This window comes from Antedon mediterranea, chromosome 1, assembly GCF_964355755.1.
Source record: "Antedon mediterranea chromosome 1, ecAntMedi1.1, whole genome shotgun sequence".
Lineage (NCBI taxonomy): Eukaryota > Metazoa > Echinodermata > Crinoidea > Comatulida > Antedonidae > Antedon > Antedon mediterranea.
In genome coordinates this window covers 40,655,501-40,680,576 of record NC_092670.1, presented here as the reverse complement: position 1 = coordinate 40,680,576, position 25,076 = coordinate 40,655,501, and the positions used below count along the sequence as shown (strand labels likewise).

At 33.0% G+C, this 25,076-nt stretch overlaps 3 protein-coding genes across 4 annotated transcripts in view; 2 read left to right on the top strand and 1 right to left on the bottom strand.

The window, feature by feature from the left end:
• Nucleotides 1-1,426: 1,426 nt before the first annotated feature.
• On the top strand, nt 1,427-5,994 carry LOC140040185 (RAD52 motif-containing protein 1-like). Of its 2 annotated transcripts, none has more exons than XM_072085943.1 (7): nt 1,427-1,511; nt 1,871-2,115; nt 2,307-2,486; nt 2,745-2,867; nt 2,987-3,119; nt 3,276-3,451; nt 3,858-5,994. In XM_072085943.1, the coding sequence occupies exons 2-7, from the start codon at nt 2,008-2,010 to the stop codon at nt 3,978-3,980; spliced, it is 843 nt and encodes a 280-aa protein (XP_071942044.1). In that variant the 5' UTR covers nt 1,427-1,511; nt 1,871-2,007; the 3' UTR covers nt 3,981-5,994. The 2 variants fall into 2 exon arrangements, with proteins under 2 accessions (XP_071942044.1, XP_071942035.1); XM_072085934.1 differs by having other exon boundaries at nt 1,446-1,511; nt 1,991-2,115.
• On the bottom strand, nt 5,969-17,355 carry LOC140040180 (homeobox protein dve-1-like). The gene is made up of 9 exons (XM_072085922.1): nt 17,329-17,355; nt 15,485-15,725; nt 13,114-13,278; nt 12,526-12,655; nt 11,430-11,613; nt 9,458-10,974; nt 8,469-8,565; nt 7,957-8,062; nt 5,969-7,335 (listed from the first exon to the last, which is right to left on the bottom strand). The coding sequence occupies exons 1-9, from the start codon at nt 17,329-17,331 to the stop codon at nt 7,319-7,321; spliced, it is 2,460 nt and encodes an 819-aa protein (XP_071942023.1). The 5' UTR covers nt 17,332-17,355; the 3' UTR covers nt 5,969-7,318.
• A 3,798-nt stretch (nt 17,356-21,153) lies between these two features.
• Nucleotides 21,154-25,076, top strand: part of LOC140040170 (cullin-associated NEDD8-dissociated protein 1-like) — a 16,323-nt gene continuing 12,400 nt past the window's right edge. The window contains exons 1-10 of the mRNA XM_072085892.1: nt 21,154-21,297; nt 21,545-21,646; nt 21,836-21,903; nt 22,194-22,306; nt 22,524-22,624; nt 22,961-23,126; nt 23,528-23,654; nt 23,964-24,072; nt 24,380-24,436; nt 24,836-24,954. Coding sequence (XP_071941993.1) covers nt 21,256-21,297; nt 21,545-21,646; nt 21,836-21,903; nt 22,194-22,306; nt 22,524-22,624; nt 22,961-23,126; nt 23,528-23,654; nt 23,964-24,072; nt 24,380-24,436; nt 24,836-24,954 — 1,004 coding nt within the window. The 5' untranslated portion in view covers nt 21,154-21,255. The remainder of the gene's footprint in view (nt 21,298-21,544; nt 21,647-21,835; nt 21,904-22,193; nt 22,307-22,523; nt 22,625-22,960; nt 23,127-23,527; nt 23,655-23,963; nt 24,073-24,379; nt 24,437-24,835; nt 24,955-25,076) is intronic.

The window sequence follows — 25,076 nt, the reverse complement described above, 5'->3', positions numbered from 1 at the left end:
AAAACTATGTTTCCATCTACTTTCTTAATCTTATCCTAAAACAATATCTTCCACTTTGATTGACTCTCGTCAAGGTATCTTTTAATCGAACATACCTTAAGACAATAGCTTTGAATATGAGGAATTTTAAAACCTCCTTTGTTAAACAAAATTACACACAACTTTTCGTTTGACTTTATCGGGTTTACCATTCCATATAAATATTTTCCTTTGAATATCCTGAAAAAAGGGAGTCAGGTGCACAGTAAATTCGAAAAAAGATACGTAAAAATAGGAAGAAACAATGATTTTAAATAATCGTTGCTTTTCCAAACAAAGTGAGTGAACGCTGTTTCCACATATTCAGTATTTGTTCAGCCTTTCTCTACCTTTTCTTGAAAATATAATTTGAAAATATCGTTTAAATTACATGAAATATTTTACTGAGCCTGGTGTCCACACATTTTTTTTCTTTGAAGTTTTAAATTTCGAATTTTGGATACATCCAATATTCACCATGTTGCTTTTTTCGTAATTTATTTGGATTTTGATATAATGACCACACACATTTAGATTCATTACACTTTCTAGAACACAAAACGATGTCTATAGACGTGAACTCCCGTTTGTTTGACGCATACATAGCAAGTATTTTCTTATATAACAGTGAACTCTGGGTAGGCCTACTAAACAAAAAATTACAAGAGAGTATAGATATATATCACAGGAAAATGTTGCGAAAGAAGATAGATATTAAATTAACAGATAGAGTGCTAGTGTAACACGAAAATATACGAGATAACAAAACAAGAAGAATGGAGTAAAAGAATTAAACGAAGGAGACTAAAATGGTATGGACACATAATTAGATTACCGGATGATACCCCAATCAAACAAACAATGAAGGAAACTAACAGGAAAGTAAAACGACCCGTAGGAAGACCAAGAAATAACTGGATGAATCAAATAAAGAAAGACTTAGCCTACAAGGACAAGTAGACACTAACACAATAACAAACCAGGACAAGTAGACACTAACACAATAACAAACCATCCTGCCATAAACAGAAAAAAATGGAAACAAATTGTGGAAAGCGTAATGTCGGAAGACGGAAAACGTTAACTTAGTAAGAAAAGAGACTTATGGAAATTCTCAAAATATTGCTGGTGTAATGTAAAGATTATTAACATAACATGTTTTTTTATTTATTTTTGTGAAATAAAACATGTTTAGCAACTTTGTAATTATTTATTTACGTGAATTTAATTTTAGTGAAATAACAGAAAAGCTAGAAATCCATTGAAATAATATTTGTGACGCTGTAATTCAGTGACGCGTCACATATTATAGTTGACGCGAATTGCTTTCCCCTTTGTGGTTGGCCCTCTACTACTACATGATGTCCTGTTTTGTGTGGCGGTTCGGTTAAAATTTTCTCCAGGAAGACTTATTTTACAGGAGGCCTAGGCCAAGGCTTAACTTTTTATGGGATTTTTTAAACATAACGCTCAACTAAAAGACGGGATATCCGGTAGATTACCTAGCTGTAGGCTAGGCCTATTATATAGAAGTATATATATTAGTTTAGGCCCAAGCTAGGAGCTAGTAGTAGGCTAGTAGTAGAGTAGTAGTAGGCCTAGCCTAGCTAGTAGGCCTAGCCTAGTTAGTTATTTTAGTTAGTAGGCATAGCCTAGCCAGGCCTATCTATCTAGGTAGGCCTATAGACTAGAGGGGCCCACTAGAGTAGTCCTAGTAGGATCCCCCTTCCGGGTGCACAATTATGTATGCTAGGTGCTAGGCCTAACGACTAGCCAGTCTAGTAGGCCTAGCACCCTTAACATATAATTAAATGATGCATTGTTGCTTTCTTAAATCTTACTTTGTACGCAGGAGATGTTTGTAGCTAACAAAAGAGGGAAGTGATATCATAGACAATAAAAGCCGAATATTTCTTCATTTTATCATTCTGATTCATTTACTGGATTCTCTGTTCATTTATTCTTCAAAAAGTACAGTTTAAACTGAGAATGGTGGAATGTGAAGCTGAATTGATTGAATTCAAAAAACCACTAGGAACATCAAACACGTTGTTTATAACTGGAATCAGTAGCAAGTTGACGCAACAGGAATGCTCTGTAAGATGATGTCTTTTACTTTATATATTTCAAACACTACATTATTAAAATATAATTTTTTTAACCCAAAAATTGACAAAACATTATTATTATTAAGAAACACTCCGATATCACACTGACAAGCATGATCAAGTAAGTTACTTTACAAACAAAACAAAAAGTGATGATGATAATTTTTCATTTTTTTACAGATGCGGTTAAAAGACATATTTGAAGTATATGGTCTCATCTACGATGTTCTAGTTTACAATAAAATAAATGAAGCCATTGATTCATATTATGCCTTTGTTAAGTTCTACTCAAGTAAAGCAGCAGCTAAGGCTAAGGCAGCCGTTCATCTTAAGTACATGATAGATGGACAGTTGCTGAAAGTAAGTCAACACTCAGATTACATGAAAACAAAGAGATTTGAAGACCGTAACAATCGTAGTACACCTAACAAGATCATTTTCACTATTTAAAACTCTTAGTCTAAAATCATAGACGGTATTCTCCTCGTGGCAAACACTGTGTTCTTGCTTTAAATCACATTAATTTACTCTTGCTATTGGATACATTACAGTACTATTACAAACATCCCTCCTACCTAGAAAATTACATAGATAATAATAGGGGTTTATTACATCTAGGTCCAACATCCTAAAAAGGGGAAAGCTATTGATGAAGCAAATAAACAGTTATTTGTGGAGAAGTGTTATGAGCTGGCTAACTACTATCTGGGCTTCAATGGATATAATGCAAGCATTGTGTCAGTAAGTATCTTGTTTAGTAAATGCTTAAATACTGTAGTCTTTTCACTGTATTATATCATAGGTGGACCACACTGCCTACCCCTCCACCCTCTAAATATTGAAAATTTTTGTTTTTTTAGCTTTCAAAATATACAGAAGCTGATGAGAAAGATGTTGCAAGTTTTGTATGCAATGCAAAAATATCATTCCGTTTCCATGACGACATCAGTAGTGACGGCATTGGACTGGGACAGGTAGCATTTAATCCATCAGGTTGGTAGTTTGACAGCAGTATGTTTGATATCATTTAATCCATCAGGTTGGTAGTCAGCAGTATGTTTGATATCAAGTTTGCGGTACACCACCAAAAATGTTTTTGACATTTTGATCAATATTACTGTTTTTTATAAAATAACATTTTGTTTTTAGAAATAGAAACTAAAATAATAGCAGTTAAGAGAGCCAAGAAGATGGCGTGTAACCGTGCATATGGGAACGCGTTCTCAAAGGTCAAGCTTGTTGTGCTAAGTACGGGAAAGGTCGCACCATACGTAGATGAAGCAGCGTCCTCTATCACCAGTCACAATTTACAGGGTATTATCAAGGTGCGTTTTATTTCTCTACTTATTTTTTTGATGTAAACAACTAAAATAGATATTTTGCATTGAATGTACCTATACATTTTATACTGCAGTTATTTATACAGGGGTGGATTTGAGATGGGGCCTAGCTCAGCACTGCATTTTACCCTTTTTAGGCCCAGGATCTGCCACTGTTATCTATACTGGTTTCTCTATATCCCTTTGTGTTGCTCTTAAGCTATGTTTACATTGAGCCCGGATTTCGGTCTGGTTGTCAGATAAACAATGTTGAGAAATGTGTGTATTGTGTAAGAATAGAACCTTACAGCCCGGTGGTTACTCTTGCCACCAGACTGAATCCAGGATCAGTTTCAATGTAGCTTTACGCCTATACCCGTCTAGAACTTTCACATGAATGTTATATTTTTAGATAAACAAGGTTGATGTTGAAGAAGAACCGCTATCACCAGAAGATGACATTAACTGGGAAAATACAACATTGTTACAAGATATTAATGAGCAGCTTTTGATAGACCTTGAACTCGATTATTGAGAATAATATATAAAAATAATGAATATTTATGAGTGCAATGGTACAAATAATGAAAGTTTATGAGTGCAATGGTACAAATAATGAATGTTTATGAGTGCAATGGTACAAATAATGAATGTTTATGAGTTGGACGGTGAGAATACTTCATGAGTTGAAACATTGATTGCTCTATTTAATGAGACACAGTTGAATAAAGCAGTCAATTTTTTTTCGAATGAAATATCCACTCAGACCTCTGGTCAAGGTGGGCACTGGACGAGAGAAGCCCTTGATCAATGTTAGGACCAATCAAGGTGCTTTAAACAGTCCTGGCACCAATCAAATTACAAGAATACAATCAGGTGTGTTATATCTTTTATAATACACCTGAGTGTATCCTTGCCATTTGAGTACATAGCATGTGTCATGCATTATTTAGATCCAACCTCACGATTGGGTGGTATATTGCATGTTGAAAGGGTTTTTGTAAAAATGTTTGAGATTTCTGTTCTAACGTAAGGCTGGTGTTATAAAGTAATAAAGATGTTTATCTATTTAAAATTATACAAAACAACTAAATGTGATTCACAACTTTATATACAGTTTCTTATTTGGCAATTTACACCAAACAGAAAACAGGCATTTCACAGTACTAAAGTGTTGCATACAAGTTAGATACTAAAACTCAAAATGTTTTTATTTTGGTTTACCAAAGGTTGTGATATGTAGACAAACTTAAAACAAATCTACTTGAGCTTGCGATGCGTTGGACTTGGCCCAAGTCTGTGGTTATTGTCTTTTCTATGTTAGTCCAACAGTCCGCATTTCAATTTTTGTTTGAAAACTAGAGCTCAAGTAGTACACGTATGAAATGCCATATGTGCCAAAATATTATATCTTTTTACTAAAATATTAAGTCAAAGCGATGTGTATTCATGATTCCAAACCAATACAACTTGAGATATAATAATAAACTACTGATACAACTTGAGATGTAAACAAACTACTGAATTCATTAGAATTTTGTAATTTTATTTTGCATTATTCTGAATACTACATTGTAATATTTGATAACTATAAAAATACTGTGCATGAGTCAATGAGAAAATGGGTCTATTTTACAAATGGTCACATGACCAAACTTCTAACACAACAACTGTAACAAAGTATAAAAAAACAACTGGTGGGACAAACTACAATTATTAAATTTGATGTAGGAGGGTGTCTGTGATGCAGCTGGTTTAATTGGGAAAAATCGACATTCTTAATATTAATTTGTCTGTGCTGATATTACTAAACGAGTATATACAGTCAACTCTCCCAAAACCAGACTTTTCAAATGTTCAAAAGGTGCCAAATCCATTTTTATCGCAAATAGCTTGAATTTTGTGAGAAACATCATTGCACAATGCATGATGAGAAGGGTTTGGGAGCACCATATAATAAAAATGTTATATACTGGGGTAGCGCTATTGCTTCAAATTCCTTCCCATCATGCACTGCTTACACTATTTGCAGGAAACCTTATTAGGAACACATTTGGAATACCAGACTTTCCAGAAAACCAGGTTATCAAGTATTGGGAGAGTTGCCTAGATATATTTCTATTCTATTTATTTAGTAAAGTACTTACTCAAATATGTATCAGGCAACATTGGTATTGTTTTCAGCCTGTACGTATGTTACATATCACATGTTTTAATTTATTTTGAAAAGACAAAAACAAGTTTAAAAGCAGTTTCAATTACAAATATATTGTCTAATGTATAAATATTTAAAAGCACCACACAAAAATTACTATATTTGTTTTCTTTAAATAATTGCATCAAAAAATGTTGCTAGGAAACAAGAAATCTATTTATAGATCATACATAAATAAAGCCAAAATTAAAATTATTTTGCAAATTTGATTGTCATAAGTTAAACTAATTTAATTAGTTACACATTTCTAATGTGTTAAAAAAATTCCAATACTTATTAATATTTATTTTATGAAACCTAACTTATTTTTATACACCAATTTTCTAAAATGTTGTACAGTATTTTTACCGTAATAAAGATGACAAAAAACAAATTATACATAGACTATTTCATTATCACACCCATTTGTACTTTTGCCATCATTATGGCATAATGTCAAAACTATTCTTCTGCAGTTACTATATTTATTTTTTAACTTCTTTATTCAGAAAGCTTGTTTTGTGGGTAAACATACACTTTTACATTTTATTGCGAAGTTTGTCGCTTTGAAACAAACTGAAATCATAATTATTGCCGTGAAAAAACACTGCCTTAGAAAAGGTAGTTACTGCAGTAGAAAAGGTAGTTACTGCAGTAGAAATTGTTGAGATGATCCCTAATTTTGTTTACCCGAATCACTTTAAATTTGATTTCATTAACCCGCCTTCTTGTTTACCCGTATCCAAGTTTATTACATCGAATCAAATAAATTCTATCAAATATTATTATTACCTAAATATATTAAATTAGGTGGGTTAAATTCTTAATTATTCTTCTTAATATTAATCAACAAATTATCATACTCCATGTAAAATGTTAAGACACTATAAATATGATTCCAATACAGCCTGTGGCTGTCAGACAAAATTTGATTACCATAGGAGGATCAAATGGCTGCGATTAAGGCAGGGGCATTGGGTACCTTAACTAAAGAGCCAACAATATTGGCATGGGTTCGAAGTCGATTCGCTCCTAATTTTGGTCGTGGAACAAGTCTTCTCATATAAGAACTTTAAACCGTAGGTCTAATGTACACAGGTATAATTATAACCTGTGTGCACTTTAAAGAACCCAGTTCATCTTTTGTGGTAAGTAAGGGGTTACCCCGGTGAACTGGCTCACAAAATTGCCCCTGTTTCAGAGGGATTACAACCTATCTGATTATTTACTATTGGTAATCCTTGGCCATATGCATAAAAAATAAATAAATTCCCTTCTAAATTTGGGAAAAAAAGGCGAAAGATATTTCATTTGGTAAGTTCAGCACTTAGTTTTTAGGCCCTCCTCCACCACTGATACAAAGAAGGTTAGTAATAAGTTACTTTTTTGTATTAACTGGTTGAACTTAAGGCTGTCTAATAGACTTCTCTATCAATCATCAATAATGTTCCAATTTTAATAAACTAATGAATATTCATGAGATCAACAGCCAATAATAAACTAACTGGTTTAACCAAAAGCTGCCTAATTTTTTTTAATATTTTAATATAAAAAAACTGCTAAAAATAAAATTGCACGTGGTACATTTCAATTTACAATCAAATTGTATAATTTAATTCAAATACTGTTTTAACTATTGATTTGCTGTTTGTATGCATTAACACATTTCTTGCACATTATTAGTGATGATCAAAACCTGCAAAATAAACAGAAAAAAACCTGTTGACATAACTGATTGGTTTACACACAACAAAGCTAGGATGTTAGGTGTGACCAAATGTTCAGCAGAGCCTAAACCAAATTGCTAATAGGTGGAACATACCTTGCTTACATACTGGGTAAAAAAAATCATACCAGGCCTAGACTAAATTACTAAAGTACAATACATAACTTGAGCCCATTGGATTCTACCATACAAGCCCTAGGTATAATTTGTATAGGGGTTACTTACTCATTGGACTCTACCATATATGACCTGGCCCATTTTCTATGGGGTGAAGCATGTTAAGGTTTACTTGCCCTGCATTTAAGCCCATTGGACTCTACCATGTACAGCCTGGCCCATTTTCTATGGGGTGAAGCATGTTAAGGTTTACTTGCCCTGCATTTAAGCCCATTGGACTCTACCATGTACAGCCTGGCCCATTTTCTATGGGGTGATCCGTGTTTGGGCCAATTGGATTCTACAGTACCTTTTCTGTAGGTGTTACACACCTTGTGTTTGGGCCCATTGGATTCTACAGTACCTTTTCTGTAGGGGTTACATACCTTGTGTTTGGGCCCATTGGATTCTACATTTCTTCAGGGGGTTACTTACCTTGTGTTTGAGCCCTGTATATTCTGAACCATCTTCCAAACTCTTGGCATTTATCTTTACTTATAGCTGCTGTGTACCTTGCATTAGCTATGCAGGATATCATGGACTGTCAGAAAAATAAACAACAAATTACTATTACTGTGGTATATAAGATACCCCAGACCCACACTGTGGACAAATCTTCCATCTGCCATTTTAGACTCTGCCTCTCAGAATGTAAAAATAAAAAATTATATCTTCTCTAAATACTAGCCAGTCATGTCTTGACCCCACTTATCTTTTCCATACAGTTTATTTATTTATCCTTTTTTCATTCATTTTTTTAAGCTCACCCAACACAAGATGTTTTTCTTCATCTTTCAGGACCTTCAAACGCTGACCTATTATCATTATTGTATTGCTTTGTACTTTATTAATCTTTTATGTCAGAGTCTGTAAATAAATGTTATGAAACTTGAAAAGTACTGCATAAGGGACGAGTATTTCTGGACATACATTAAGTACGTACTTACCTGTGATAATGGGCTTATCTGAGCAAGCCTTGTTTGATTTAAGTCTTTTAACAACTCCAATACTGAATGACGTACTTTCACATCATTCCAATCATCACTAAAAAATATTTACAAATTCAATTATTATAAAGAAATGGAAACATAGTAAAGAGATTTTTCCCTAACTTTGAGATGTCTTGTTGAAGTAAATAGGGAGGTTTCGCAACCTTACGAATACGATAACGAAAACGGATACGTCACACATTTGTGAAACTTTTGAGCTGATCCCTATTTCATATTCGTAAAGCGTATTCGTGTTGACGAATATCACCAGTCATATTCGTAACTACAAAACGAGTAAAGTTTTTGAGCTATTTTGCATTTTAATCAGGAATGATTCATGATTATAAAATAATGATACTTTTATTGGAAGTAATTTACTAAAGTAATTTACTAAAATGCCAGGTCAATTTTGATAAATAGCAGTTTTTAAAGTCCTCACTCGGTTTGATGTTACGCTAGGCCTAGGCAGCCAAGCACCAAGCACCACGTACCCGCGCTTCGCTCAAATTTACCGCAGTCATATTAAGGACGGGGCCCTCAATATTTCGTTGCCATGCGAAACAGATTTTTACTGGCTTACGAAAAACGAATGCGCGACGTATTCGTTTTCGTAAGATTGCGAAACCTCCCTAATACTCAGTACAACTTGAAATATTATGCTTCCAGTTATCTTTTGGTGGGGAACAATCTTTCCTGATCAGTTATTACAGTACTTTAAATATTGAAAATATAAGCTACTATTAAGATCTGTCTACACTATCAAGCTAGTTTGACAAAAACAAGTGTGTGCCTAAATATGGTAGTGATATGACATCATCATGTCCATATATGGGCACATCACATTTTGTTGCCACATAATGTTTGATAGTGTAGACAGAGCTTTAGCTACTTCATCAGTGCTGAATTTATTTTTGACTTTGAATATGAGAAGGTTTCAGTAAAATTACCTGTTATCGTCATCACTAGGCTGCATATACATGTCTGGTTCCTCCTTAATAACAGTCACTGTCTCTCTCCTGGAAATAAACCATTGGCTCACTGCTTCAACGTCCATTTTATGACCTCTCGATGACCCCTCACAATTGAGTTCGTTTGTATACTTGTCAAGCATCTCCGGCGTTGGTTCAGGATTATCCTGGAACCACGACTCCAACTTCAAATGATCTCCGTGAGAATAATTAAAAGACTGATCAGCGGATTGATTTCCGGAAAAATTGCTTTCCATGTCTGATCCATCGCACGGATCAATTTCCATGCCATCTTCAGAGCTTCCGACGGAAGGATATCCAACAGCGCTGCCGTCTTTAATACCACTTCGTTGTTGCAAACGATTTTGTTTCGCTCTGCGGTTTTTAAACCATACGTATATTATTCGGCTGGTGTATTTATCACGAGAACGTCTGAAGTCGGTGTTGTTAAGTTGTGTTGCATAAACGCGAATTATTTCTCTATCAGGTTTTGGTGTGACAGTGAACCATGATTCTAACCGAGGAGCTTCAAGCGTTGGGTGAATATTAAATCTTTTGCGTGGACACGGAACGGAAACTTTACCTTTCAGCGACACATGGGGTCTAGCTGGGGCCGGAGGGGTTGTGGTTCTTGCTCTAATAATACTGGAGGTAGGTGGAGCAGCGCTGGGGGCACCATTTGATGCGGCACTTTGTCTGACGATATTTTGCCACGGCTGATGCCGACCGACTAGTATGGGAACTAACGGTTGAGGAACAGTTAAAGTAGTTTTTGAAGTTCTGTTAGGCTGTGATTCAACAACATCCTTCATTTGCCGGTGATGTTGCAACACGGTATTGTATCTCTCGTTAAGCTGGCTGCATGCCATTGTATCTGAGCTTAAGGATGATAACCTACTGCTCACCGAGCTCATAGCTAGACTACTTGCAACTTTAGTCGCCACATTTGACAGCGTTTCCAAGGCCTGAGCTGTTGGATCCTGCCGTGTGTTGCTGTCTGGTTGCGACAGATCTTGCAACTCTATCATCCGTCTTGGAGAATAATGCTTCTGGCTGTAATTTAACGGCAACGAGTGACCATCATTGCGGTCAAATCTATACATTGATGGAATTTTGGTAAAATCTCGATATTTAGCACGGGCATTTTTAAACCATATTGCAAGCGAGGAATACTGCAGAGGATGGCCGTTTCTACGTCTTTCAGAAGAATTCAACTGTGACAGGTAAGCTTCCAATTCCAATCGACTAGGACGCGGATTCAAGCGATACCATTTAAACAGTAATGGTATTTCATACCTAGGGTCAAATAGTGTCCTTTGACCTCTGACCCTACGAGGCATGAACTTTGTAGAGCTTGTGCTGTCCAGTTTCTCGGCGGGTATCAATGTATTGTCAGCAAGCCGACTGTAGATGTTGAACCATAAGTAAAATGCGGTCACTTTTTCAGATGATATCAATTTGCTGCATTTCCCACTCAGAATCTGATTTATAACATTCTGAAATGTGAAACATTACTTTTTAAACACTTTTTTCTTTTACTCATATAATTAATCATTTGACTAAAAAAGAAAGTATTGTAATAATAATTGCCTAAAGTTTGCCTAATTCAAATTAAAAAATTATATTATTGTTTAAAATATGGTAGGTGTGCTGAATGAAAATTAGTGTGAAATGGCAGAAACAGTCAGAAAAAAGGTGTGTTCACACACCAGAATCATAATTTATTACTTTGCTAAATTTACTAAACAAACAAGTAATAATTTTGCTTCCTGAAAGAAATAATAGCATTTTGTTTTCATGAAGTGTCACATGAATACACAGCTATTAAATCAACAACAATCAATCCAAACATGTTTATTTGTTTCTGAGCATGTGCAGAATGTTTTTAAATATTGTGAGGTGAGTAGATGGGTGGTGCGTGTGAAAATGAAAAGCTGCAAAGGGTAATAACCTGTGAGAATGGACATCCATGGCAGACAAGCATCGATGGACCTCTTTTATCAATCAGCTGTTTTATTTTGGTGGCTACATCATGCAGTGTGTTACTACTATTCTTATTTCCTTGTTGTGATTCGTCATGCCTGAGCGAACCCGCATTCATCATCTGGTTAGGTAACCAGGATGTAGACTCCATTCTAAAAATAGAAACAGAATGTTGTACAGTAAAATACATAGTATCAAATGTAATCAAAATGCTGGTATTGTAATGTATGTTGTAATGTATGTAATGTATGTAATGTATGTTGTTTTAATTTAGCGTTTAAATAACATGATTAAATACAGGTATATCATCAACCATTATAATCAATGAATTATGGTTTTTATGAAATTATTTATTATCTTGAATTTTTTAAAATGTATCAGAAATAGAAACTCTAAAATAGAAAATACCTAGAAATAATACTGAAATAAATAATTAAATAGGAAATTATAAAAACAAGAAAAGAGACAAGGATCAAATTCCAAACTTAGACGGTTGAAATAAATCGATTATAGTAGATATGTTCATTTTTAACATTGAGCAAATAGACCCAATTCTCTGTACTGAATCTCCGCATTATCTATCCAGTACAATTATGTAATGTAGTGTCACATGTACATCACATGTGAAGCTATGGCAAGCCATATGCCTAACCTAACCTTAACATAAAAACTACTAAACAAATTATCAGCCTCGAGAATCAGCTAGTAAATAAAACGGAATACAGTTCTGATTTTCATGAATAATAAGGTATAAAAGATGTGTATCGTCTTTAGTGGGTGTCAACTCATGAATATTAATGACAACTTCATGAATATTAATGACAACTTCATGAATATTAATGATATCATTTAGCATTCCATGGCTTATACCAAGAAAGGTAAAAGATTTAGCATCAAAAATACTATTATATTTTTGTAGTAACATTAATATATCAAGCCATGTGATATTGTTTACAGTACTTCTCCTCCCAGATGCAAGCAGCAACCACTACTCATTTTGTATGAATAAGAGTATGAATTTTATGATTTGAACCAAATCTCACCAGGTACTCATATCAACCTACCGTTTCTTAAGCTTAATAATCAATGACACATGAGAAATGATTTCACCAAAAAGATGTCCAATCGTGGTCTCCTTGTCGTCGCAAATCGCACTAAACGGCAACGGTTTCCAATTTCGTACTTGTAGATGACCTAAAATGTAAGAATGTTATTGTTAAACCTATGGCGCACCTCTAATCCAGCCTCAAAATGAGATCTTGTTATTGAGAACTCACGAAATGAGAATTTATATCTCGTCACTCACAATTAAAAAAATTCAACATTTATAAGTATTATATCATAAGCAAAAGTAGTACCAATGGCTCAGAACAAACTGCCTAGTATTTGATACAAATTTGGGCAAAACTTTAACATATCTTCCAATTTTATCATCTGACTTAAAACTTTAAGTGAGTACTGTGTAATATCACAAATAGTGGATTTGGGGTTTCTACAGTTTAACCATAATAAGCAGCGCCCTCTTCTTTGTAGCATCACTGTGGAGGTATAAGATTATACTATTTATGAATAGGGTGTTTAATTAATTGAGCATAGTCTATATTTAGTTTATCCAGGTAAGTTATGCACAAAATGACGTTCTTTGCACATACCTTCAATGTAGAATTTTTCAAGACATCGAACTCCAATCTTGCACAATACAGTTTTAAGCAAGTCTTTGATAACTAATTCGGACGAAACTATCGCATATTCTTCTTTCTGTTGAGGGAGCTGTTCAAACTGTTCCACTATGCAGTGCAATGGTAACATTTTACCAACTGAAAAACATTTTTCATTTTAAAATGATAATTCAATATACCAGTGTTTCAAAATGTGTATTCATATTAAATTATACCACAAAAATTACGGATGAGGATAAAGCAGACTGTACAGCAAGTATAACAAGGTACAGTATTTAATAACGATAAAAACAGTTTTAAATTTAAGCATCATGTTTCAAGAATCATTTTTCCTCATCAGTACAATAATCAATAGTATTCATATTCGTTACTGTAATTCACCTTTTGTAATAAAATATTGATTTTTAAAATACAGACTTTAGTATTACATTTACAAAGACAAAGAATAAACAAAACAACAGGGTAAAATGAAATGCAGTAACAGATTATAAAGTGTTAAATTATTAGATTTAAATAAAGTTTTACATACTGTAAAATATACTGTACATACTACAAATTGTAAAAAATGTAACTCAACTATTATTACAGATTTCTTTAAATAATATCTGAGAACAGTATTACAGTATTATAAGTTTAAATACATAGGCTTTACAATGGAAATAGCTATATTGACTTTTATGTTACAAACACGTCAGAGTATGAGTGGGCAGGCAATGAAAACATTTTATCTCAAAATAAATATGTAAAAACTGAAGTCGTTTGCCGAAAGCCCATCAGATCTAAACGCAAATGGATTGTATTAAAATCATAATTCTATCAAATTTTCTTCTGAGTCACTAATCCGGCTTTAATCCTGTAAGCTGATAATGGTGCCCTTTCCCGATAATCCCCCATGAGATTATCTCACGAACAAATCAGAGATCTTGATTCGTGAAGTCGTACGTGTCTAGCTGGGCATTTGGCAACGCAAGCTGATCTGTTGGCAGGGCTGAAACGTACAGGGGATTAGTGTATTAAGAGAGTGTGATGTGGCCTTCCTGCTTAGCTCTCAATCAAACACAGATCCTGATCCAATAATGGCTCACTAATCCCCCTAAGGGTTCACTCAAATGCTCTTGCAATCCATTTCATTTAACTACGACATACTGTACATCATGAACACAAAATAAACATTTTAAAGTATACTTTATATGCATTACATATTGCTGTTACATACTTCTATAGATTTGTTATATTAGTATGATGAATACTGTGGAATATGTACAGTAGATAAATATGGTTTGAAATGCCTCACAAATATACATTTTATGTACTGTACAGGTACACATGCTAAATTAGAATCTAAATTGTATTCTCTAAAGTTCTGTCTACACTATCAAATTAGTTTGACAAAAAAGTGTGATGTATGCAAATATGGTAGTGATATGTCCAAATATGGTAGTGATATGACATCATCATGTCAATATATGGCTACATCACACTTTTTTTTGTAAAGTTTGATAGCGTAGACAGAGCTTTACATACCCTGTAAGAATTAATAGATTTATTCCACTTTTTAATTTATAATTCCCTAACTTGAAATCAACATATTTCAATTTAATTTTACAATTTAAATTTATCTTTGAGGAATTAAAAGATTTATTTTCTTTTTGATGGGATTTCAAAATTTAAAAACAATGAATATTTTAATTCTTGTTTTAATGTTAAATCTTTTAAATTCATGTTCCATAGGCATTAATACAATGTTTACAAAAAAACATACATTATCTGATGATTTATTATTGTTAAAGCATGTTATACTGTACCAGTATATTTAAAACTTTTGTTGTCAATTAATTTTGCTACAGTATCAATTTTATTTTATATTTTTAAATTACAAGATGAACATTTTCATTTATTTCAGATACTGTAGAGATTGTGCTGGGTGGCACACTCACTTTTGGCCTAAGGCTATTTAAGGCCTTCACTCAACCTAATTTCACTCCCAAGAAACATCTAGATAACCGAAAATTAATTAAAGATACAGATTTAATTTTTTTTGTTCATTCTCAATAAGATTTAATATTTAGTATTATTTTGTTTTTCTGCTCTATTTTACAGTAGACATCTATAATACTGTAACCTCAAGACTCAGGCAAATTTACTGAATTAATGATAAATGATGACATTGAATTAGGAACATTCAGAATTGAATACATTAATATGTGTTATATCAATATTTCATTTACATACAGTACTGTAAGATACTGTACAGTACAGTAATGTACAGTAGATGAATTCTGATCTGATCATGCTTGTAAACCTCGTTCTCTAATTCAAAGTTTAAAAAACATAAAAATCTTACCAGGTTTTTTATTTGGCGTTAGATTCCACTGGTTACCACTGCTGCACCCCTGTGCGTCTCCATCATCATTAATAACATCAACGTCATCAGTTTCTGTTTTATCTCTTATCGGTTTTGGTACCATTTGTTTTCTTTTACGAGCGGACGAGGGTGGTATTTGACATGGTATGGTGGCGCCGTCATTCGTACTTGATAGAGATGCTACTGAATGCACTATATTTGGATCACATACTTCTTCTTCCTGTCATTTGTATAAGAAGCAAAATGTCATCAAAAACATTCAAAACTAACAATTGTTAGTACTGTATATTAATAATACCATTTGTGAAGGTATTGTACACAGTGAGCAAACAACTCCCATTGACCACACAAAATTGGGAGAGAAGGGGTGGGTTTAAACCCAATGAGCTATAGTAATATGGTATTTATTAATTTATTCAAAATGAATTTATTTTTATTTTCACAATAGTTGCTGACTTGGTGTGCAAGGTACAGACGTTGAATTTATAAAATTAATGATTTGTTTCCTAATTCTCAATCTGTTTACACTATTGAATTTTTTGTGACATATGATGTGCCCAAATATGGCAGTGATATGCACAAATATGGCAGTGATATGAAATCATCACCATGTCCATATATATGGGCACATCACATAAAGTTTCATAGTGTAGACAGAGCTTTAAACACAACAGTCCAGAACATGATCTACACACGTAAGGAATTACAATTGATTAAGAAGTATTACATGCAGTGGATTCAATCTAAATGCAATCAATCACTGTCTCTTATAACCGGTATATTTAGGGTCACACTTAAGTTTATATTCTTAATCCTATAGCGTGTGTTTGGTACACACCTCACGGACAGACAAACACCGTCCTACTTCTGAATGCAAAATATAAACAATAGTGCCTATCTCAGAATTTATAAATATCACACATCATCCTGTAGGATTTGAGTTACTGTAGTATACAGTGTACTGAATAAACTTAAAATAGCTACAGTAGTTTTATTAAAGATGTATTGTCCCTTTGACTAATTCCAAAAAAAAATTTTTTTTTTTAATTTCGAAAAAAAGTGGGTCATTTTTAAGTATCATAATAGTTATTAACTTTCACCAAAAATTAGTCAAAAAAAAAAATTATTTAACCGAAATACAGATGTTTTTTGTTAAAAAAATAACTTTGACTTCCAGTCAAAGTTTTCAATCAAAACATATCCCATAATGCAATGCGCTTGTTTGGCTACTCTGTATGCATAATCATAAAACTTCCTCGCGATCTGTGTGAAAACACCTTCTCAACCGTGATGAGTTGTAAACAATCCTAATTAGCATCATGCATAATCATGGTTTGAAATCTTTGTTTACTTTCGCTTGCGACGATTTCTCCGACGAAATGTAATCTAATTAATTTACCTGTTAATTACGTAAACTGTTGTTTTTGGCTCGAATTTTCGACTTAAAGTTAATAACTTTAATATTACTTTGATATGGCCAATTTAAATTGAGAATATTTTATTTTTTATTTTTTTGTGTTTCAAGGGACAATACATCTTTAAGTTTTATTAAAATGATAAAACACCTCTAAATGAGGAAGTACTGTAAATCAGGGAACAGAAATTAAAAATACTAGGCTTGGTACAGTGTACAGTAGAGAAAACAGCTGTGATTTTGCAGAGGAAAAATAAAGAAATGTACAGTAGGGAAAAAACAGACAATATTTGGAGGAAGATGTAACTGGTGGTACCTGTACTGTAGATGTGAAGTAAAGCTGAGAAAATAAATTGCTGAAAAAGTATTTATAACAGAAATATAACTTGTTTAATAATCGTGTTCTTACCATGATCTTCTTGTGATTGTTTGCTGAAACGCGTTCTCTACGTTTCTTGAGGCTACCAACCAGGCTCTGTTTAATAAATACAAAATTGCATAATTAGTAATAAAGTTGTATTTGGTGAATAATTACTATAGCAATAAAATTATATTTATTATTTTATGAGTAATTTACTTTTTAAACAACCTTTCCAAGAAAACTTTCATAATTGTTTCACATTATTAATGCCATTATTTGTATTGAATGTATTTATAATGATGATGTCATGATGATGTCATGATAATGATGATGATAATGATGTTTACTCCCCAACATATCTTTAAATTAGTACTGTACTGTATGTTTCAAAGCTCTTATTTACAATAGTTTTTAAATTCATTAAAAATGTTTGATTGTGTAAATTGCACAGGCAAATATAATTTTGAAATTTACAATGCAAAAGATTGAGGACATTAAAGGCCAATTTACACGGTAGATGGTAATAAAAATATAGAATCTATGTTATTCTTTATTTACACACAGCGTGGAGCGGACGGGTAGTTTCCACTCAGGATAGATACAGATTATAAATGGGACAAGCAACTGCTTTTCTGCTTACCGTTACCGCTCATCTGTGTAAATTGGCCTTATACTGTACTGTACAGTAGTATGTTTAGCACTTCATTTTACAATTTTTAAGAGCTGTATCTTATTTTAAAATGGACTGGAAATGAATTGCATGTTTTTAACCTGCTGCTTACTTGTCAAAATACATACAGTATTTAATTATAAGTAAGTAATTTTAAAAATTTACCAAATGTTAGGCAAAAGGAATGATACCTACAAATACTGTAAGTACAGTAGTCAACATGACCTTTGCTCAACAAAAATTTAAATATCACACTGTACTGTATGCGATTAGCAGCTGTAAGCAGTTCTAATTGGTGTCATTATAGAGGGCTCAATTATCATAACTACAGTACACTACTGTAAGTCATAATTAGGGAATGTGCAGCAGATGTATAGTATAGATACAGTACTGTAGAATATAGTACTGTAGATACAGTACTGACAGTACTGTAGATATAGTACTGTAGATACAGTACTGTAGATATAGTACTGTAGATACAGTACTGACAGTACTGTAGATATAGTACTGTAGATACAGTACTGTAGATATAGTACTGTAGATACAGTACTGACAGTACTGTAGATATAGTACTGTAGATACAGTACTGTAGATATAGTACTGTAGATACAGTACTGACAGTACTGTAGATATAGTACTGTAGATACAGTACTGACAGTACTGTAGATATAGTACTGTAGATACAGTACTGTAGATACAGTACTGTAGATACAGTACTGTAGATACAGTACTGTAGATACAGTACTGTAGATACAGTACTGTAGATACAGTACTGTAGATACAGTACTGTAATTTCAATTTAAATATATATTTAATCTGAGACAAATTTATTTTTACAACAGCGGAAACCTTTTTGGTACTGTACATCCTTATTGAAGGAAAACCCTACGAAGTACTGTAAGGTTTATTGCAAATGGCTTGATTTCGCGAGGAACGTCATTGCACAAAGCATGATGGGAGCAAACGGCACAACGTGTATGTACGTACAACAAATCACGTACTGTACATGTCGTGAAATTTGCTCCAAAGCCGTACCCACCATGCGTCGCACACACTATTTGCACTAAACCTAATATTAAAGGAACACTTTCCTGTGACACAAAGACAAAGAATGTATTAGCACTATGGTTAATCCCTATTCAGGAGATACAGTAGTATCCCAATTATGGTGACATATTGTTACACTAGTAGTTCCAAAGGTGTCTTCACACAGGGTCGTATCATATTAAGCCATGTTGACCATGAATGAATGTACTTAAATATAAAATATTACAGTATTAACTAAATTAAGTACGGTACATTATTAACTTGCAACTTGACATTGTTACAGCAGGATGAACGTCAATAATAAAGTTAAATTAATATCCTTCTCTCCTTCTCCTGGTTCCTGTCTGCTGTGGGCTGCTAAACACCACCTATTTATATCAAGTCTAATTTCATATTACCTTACTGATACAGTACAGAATACAACTTTTATTTCCTTTTTTATTTAAATTTAATCTGTTCTTCTATGTTTATTCACGATGAGAGGTATTATGGGATTGAAAACAAGAAATCCTTATTAAACTAAGATACTGTAAGCTTTTAATAAAATGTAAATGTTTTATGTTCTAATACAGTATATTATGTAATGTACAGTATCATATTTTATGTTTTCACTTTCACTAGCATTATGGGATTGAAAACAAGAAATCTTTAAATTAAGATAACTAAATTTTATAAATATTATAGATTTTATGTTTTTACTTTTTTTTAAATGTATTATTAGACTTAATCTTTAAGTCTTAAGGATTGTGAACAAAATTAAGAAAGACAAAATGATGATTAATGAATGACATCATAATGTGATTAATGTGATGCTGCTTGGATATCGTTTAAAACAATCAAGGGCAAATATTAATGTATTCATTCATCATAAATTCATGTTCATTAGGTCATAGGTCATACATAATTAAATTAATAAGTACAGTATACAATGCTTTTTTAATAATTTGTTTTTAATTTATGATCTTAAAAACGACAAATAAATACACTTCGAAAACCTACTGTATACAATTAGTCTTCATAATTTATATTTCAAATTAAATAATTTGCATTTTGATGTATAAATAGTTAGTTACAGTACTGTACATACTGTAAGTATTAATATATACTGTATAAGCATTTTTGTAATGAATATTTATGTATGTTTATTTTTTTTGTTTTTGAATGGAAATAAAGAAACAAACAAATATTATACATTAAAATAAAAAATAATATAATCATTATTAATGCAATTAATCCTACACAGATGTGAGCCGAATCAAGGTTATGAAATAAAAGCTAATACAGCATTTAAAAAAGGTCTATATTTAAAATATTTTTTTATAAAAATAGTAAAATTCCATAAAAAAAAAATCAGGATTAGGCCTAAACCTCACATAACTGTGTAGTGGATACCCCAACTGTGTAGTATTTTTGTACACCCAGATATGGTAAGAAGATATGTTATCGCCGCCCAACCTTGACGTCGATCAGCCGATCATGCACAGCAGATCGTCTTTGTCAAGCAGAACCAAATTCACGGATCATTTCCAAACATTGGATTAAATAATCTTGCTAATCTTCTTGAAATTATTATTCCAAACTAATATCAGTTACTGGTAGGTTTATTATTCTATCGCGTTAGCTTGAACATAATAATGAAAGGTTAAATCCAGCTTCAAACGAAAGGAATCCGTGAGATACGAAGCACAAACAATGGTAATCCACTCGCTGGATTAAGCTCACAGCAGAATGCTACAGCTTCGATGTTTCTCCGGCCTAGCATGGGATTAATAATTATTAAACTGCTGTTTTCTACGCTATTATTCAATAAAATAATATTATCAAACCTTACTAACCTTAATAATGTATTATTATCAAATATTCACATGATAAACTGAGGTAAAAAAGACCAAGAAAATGGCAAAGCAATCTGGATAAAGTATATTATGATAATCACTATAAAACCTTTTCTTCGCTTCTACTCAAAAGCCTGGCTGAGCTATGGCGGCGGCGACGGATTTATCAAATCCATCATTGAGATCCAAACGTAGAGGGGGCCATGCACATTTTGCACAGACAAGCCTCGGCATCGAATCGAATCTGGAACGCGTTGGTAACGCAAAATATTCGTCATGTCTTCGAAATGCATGAAAGAGCAGAGAATGAAGAGCGAGGTGGCCTGTCCGTAAAGCACGTCCACTCCCATGAAATTTCGGTGCAAATTAATTTCACGTCTTTTTGAAACTTTCTACAGAAGGTAGTTCGAAAAATAACGAAAAATGGCGAGTGTATCATACCACATTTCAAATTTACTTGAAAAGGTAAGCGGTTATATAGTTGCAAAAATCAACATAAATACCGGTAAGAAAGTAGGGAGCCTAAGCTAGGCCTACCCGACGAGGTAGAAGAATAAGCCGGTAAAGACGAATGTGGGCCTGACTCTAGGTCCTAGACCACCTACCTAGGCTTAGTATGAAATCCCCTAGGCCTGGTATGCAATTTAATCTACATAGGGATCCATACAGGGTTTCTTTTATTACTGTTATAATTGTATATATTTGATTTCAGATGACATCAAATGATAAAGATTTTCGATTCATGGCAACGAATGATTTAATGACAGAGTTGCAAAAGGATTCTATAAAATTGGATGACGACAGCGAGAAAAAGGCAAGTTATTATCCTGCTGTATCCATCTCAGCTAGATGTCAGCTGGCCTGCAGGTTTAGCTAGAAGGTTTCCCTTTCTAGGCCCAAATAAAGTTAAATAAAAATGATTAATTCTAATTCAGATTTGTAGCAACAAATTTAATTGTTTATCTTAATAATTTCTAAATAATTTTTACTCATTTGCATACAGGTGGTCAGAATGTTACTAAAACTCCTCGAAGACAAGAACGGAGAAGTTCAGAATCTTGCAGTGAAATGGTAAAAACAAGATCATTCTTAAATTCTTAATTTCCTGCCTACCATTCCATGTGTGTAATTCAATATAAGCTCTAAAAAGCAAATTAATTTTTATCTGTAAAATGTTGAAATGCTTTCTTTTCATTTTGTTTATTTATTTGAATTCATACAAAAACATAATATTAATAATAATAATATGACAATGACAACTTCTTTCATTTTCTTTGTAAAGAAAAAAGCACCTGTCTATCCTATCCTACCAATGCTTGAACCCCTTAACCATTTAATTATTATTTTACTTGTTATTTTAGTCTTGGTCCGTTGGTATCCAAAGTGAAAGAGTTCCAGGTGGAGACGATTGTTGATACACTTTGCAGTAACATGCTCTCAGATAAGGAACAATTAAGAGATATATCAAGCATCGGTAAGTAATTATTAATTTGGTTACAGTCAACGCTCCCAATACTGGACACCTTTAGGCTGAATGTGTTTTTAATGGTAAAAATTTATTTGAGACATTTTTGAATCTAAAGAAAAGTCTGGTATTAGGATAATTTCTGGTTTTCATAGAGTTTTAAGAGTATTCATATGCAGTTGGCATCATTAGATGTAATATGATTACTTTTTTATGAATTATTTAGGTTTAAAGACTGTTATTAATGAGTTGCCACCAGCTTCAAGTCCTCTAGCTGCCAACATCTGTAAACGCATCACTGGCAGGCTCACTAGCGCGATATCAAAGGTACTGTATTTATTCAAAAAGTTGACAAACCACTGAATTTTTGTTCTTTGGACAAAATTACAAAAATACTAAGCTAAAATTTGGTGGCTTACACATAAAATAAAAGTTATCTCATATAATGTCACTTATTCAATCATGTATAGATAAATATATTATAAATTCATCATATAAATGTCATTATATATTTTATTTTTCGTGTTCCATTCTGTAAGTGGCGGGCTTCCCGCTGTTAGATGTTAATGACATTTTTTTTAAATTATTTTTATTATAATTATATTTTAACATTTTTCATCATTTTTTAAAACCTTTTTAATTAAAATCTTTTTAATTCTACAGCAAGAGGATGTATCAGTTAAGCTAGAGGCGCTTGATATTCTTGGTGATTTACTGAGTCGGTTTGGCGGCCTTCTTCTCAACTTCCATGCATCCATTTTAGAGGCTTTACTCCCGCAGCTGACCAGTGCAAGGATGGCTGTACGCAAAAGAGCTATACTAGCTCTAGGTATGTGTTCAGATTTTAGTGGGGCTAACAGAAATTCATATCAGGCTTTTCTAGCTCATCCTAAGTTAATAGTATTAGTAATAGTAAATATAAATATTCATCTATGGCCAAATCATTTAATATTTTAAAAAATCTTCCAGTCTGCCTATATATTTGCATAATGATGTAAAAAGGTCTAGAAGTTAGACTGAAGCTCTGTCTACACTATCCAACTTTATTTGACAAAAAATAAGTGATCTGCCCAAATATAAACACGATGGCTTCATATCACTATCATATTTGCGCATATCACTTTGTCGAACTAGTTTGATAGTGTAGACAGAGCTTTAGGAAGAGAATTGTAAATCCAAATTTGTAGTTCCATATATTATTATTAAGGTTTATTCTTTTTGCTCTCACAGGCCAATTGGTAATGAGCTGCTGTGCTTCGCTATTCCAGAAACTTATGGATCACTTACTAGAACAACTTACTAATAACACTAATGTATCTTACACAAGGACATTCATTCAATGCATTGGAGCTATCTGGTATGTATGCATTCAGTCTTCTCAACATTTAAGCTCTGTCTACACTATCAAAATAGTTTGACAAAAAAGTGATGTGTCTAAATATGGTAGTGATATTGTGGCCATACATGGGCACATCACATTTTGCACATGAAGATTTATAGTGTAGATAGAGCTGCTTTAGTAACCATTTAAATTTAACAAAATAAAATATTTAAAATGGGATATAATATTTTATTTTTAGAAAATAAAGCAATATACTGCAGTTACTGCAGTAGGTTATTATATTTATTGTATTATGTGCCGTTTAAAATGAATTGTTTATTGTAGCCGACATGCTGGTCATCGTATTGGTCAACATTTGGAACGTATTCTACCATTGACCATCAGCTTTTCTAAAGTTGAGGGCGATGATGAACTGAGAGAATACTGCATACAGGTCAGAAGAGTTCTACTATTATTTGAGTAAAATTCATTTTTCTAAAACTGTCTAAATTTTTGCCTTTGGTTATTCTTATGATGTATTCGTATTAACTATTAAATGACTATGGTCTATTCCGTGCCTAGCTGATAAATTGAAATTTTCCTACACTAGAGGGTAGAGTTGGCACAGACTGTCCTATTGTTCAATAGGGGTGTTCAATTAAGTTTTTGTACTATTTTATTCCTCTCTATTAACCACGTAAGCAGCACCAACACCACTGATGGTTTGTGTAATTTTTTTATTTATTCTACTCTTCTTTTAGGCTTTTGAATCATTTGTCCGACGTTGTCCAAAGGAAGTCTCACCTCACATACTGACGGTAAGCTTTTGTTCTTTAGTTACCAATATGGTTTGCCAAAAATAATAGAGGGTGCCAAATTTTTATTTCCATTCCAAAAACATGGTTCCTACTACCCCCACAAAATAGAGGGTGCTATATAAATGTATACCTTGGAGCACATGATGGAACAGTGTTCTAGCAACAGAGACATAAAATTGAGTATACTTGTTCCTTGGTTTCCATTCAAAAACAGGGTTCCTACTGCACCCAAACAATAGAGGGTGCTATTTATACTGTGAGCACATAATGAACAGTGCTGTAGCAATAGAGACATAAAGTGATTATCAGATAAAATTGTGTATACTTGTTCCAACAACACAGGAAGTATAATGGATGAATAGAACCCAATGTTAACATTCTCTTTTGTGTTTATTTTAGATTATTGAACTTTGTCTGGAGTACTTGTGCTATGATCCTAACTATAATTACGATGATGCTGATGAGGATGATGATGAAAATGCAATGGACGCTGACAATTTAGATGACGATGATGAAGGGTAAGTTTATGGCCATTTATTCTCATGTGCATATTGATTTATCATCTACTTAGTGTCTCTACAATGGCCTGTCATACACTCTTTTCTCTTTGTTCACATATTAACAAATGAATCAAATACAT

What these genes read in the sequence shown, in the direction of transcription:
- LOC140040185 (XM_072085934.1), top strand. Translation starts at nt 1,466, where the DNA reads ATGGGATTTTTTAAACATAACGCTCAACTAAAAGACGGGATATCCG. An exon ending in TGACGCAACAGGAATGCTCT is followed by an intron (nt 2,116 to 2,306) that starts GTAAGATGATGT and finishes ATTTTTTTACAG; the next exon opens with ATGCGGTTAAAAGACATATT. An exon ending in GGTAGCATTTAATCCATCAG is followed by an intron (nt 3,120 to 3,275) that starts GTTGGTAGTTTG and finishes TTTTGTTTTTAG; the next exon opens with AAATAGAAACTAAAATAATA.
- LOC140040180 (XM_072085922.1), bottom strand. An exon ending in ATGGATGTCCATTCTCACAG is followed by an intron (nt 10,975 to 11,429) that starts GTTATTACCCTT and finishes TTCACATTTCAG; the next exon opens with AATGTTATAAATCAGATTCT. An exon ending in CCTAGTGATGACGATAACAG is followed by an intron (nt 8,566 to 9,457) that starts GTAATTTTACTG and finishes AATATTTTTTAG; the next exon opens with TGATGATTGGAATGATGTGA.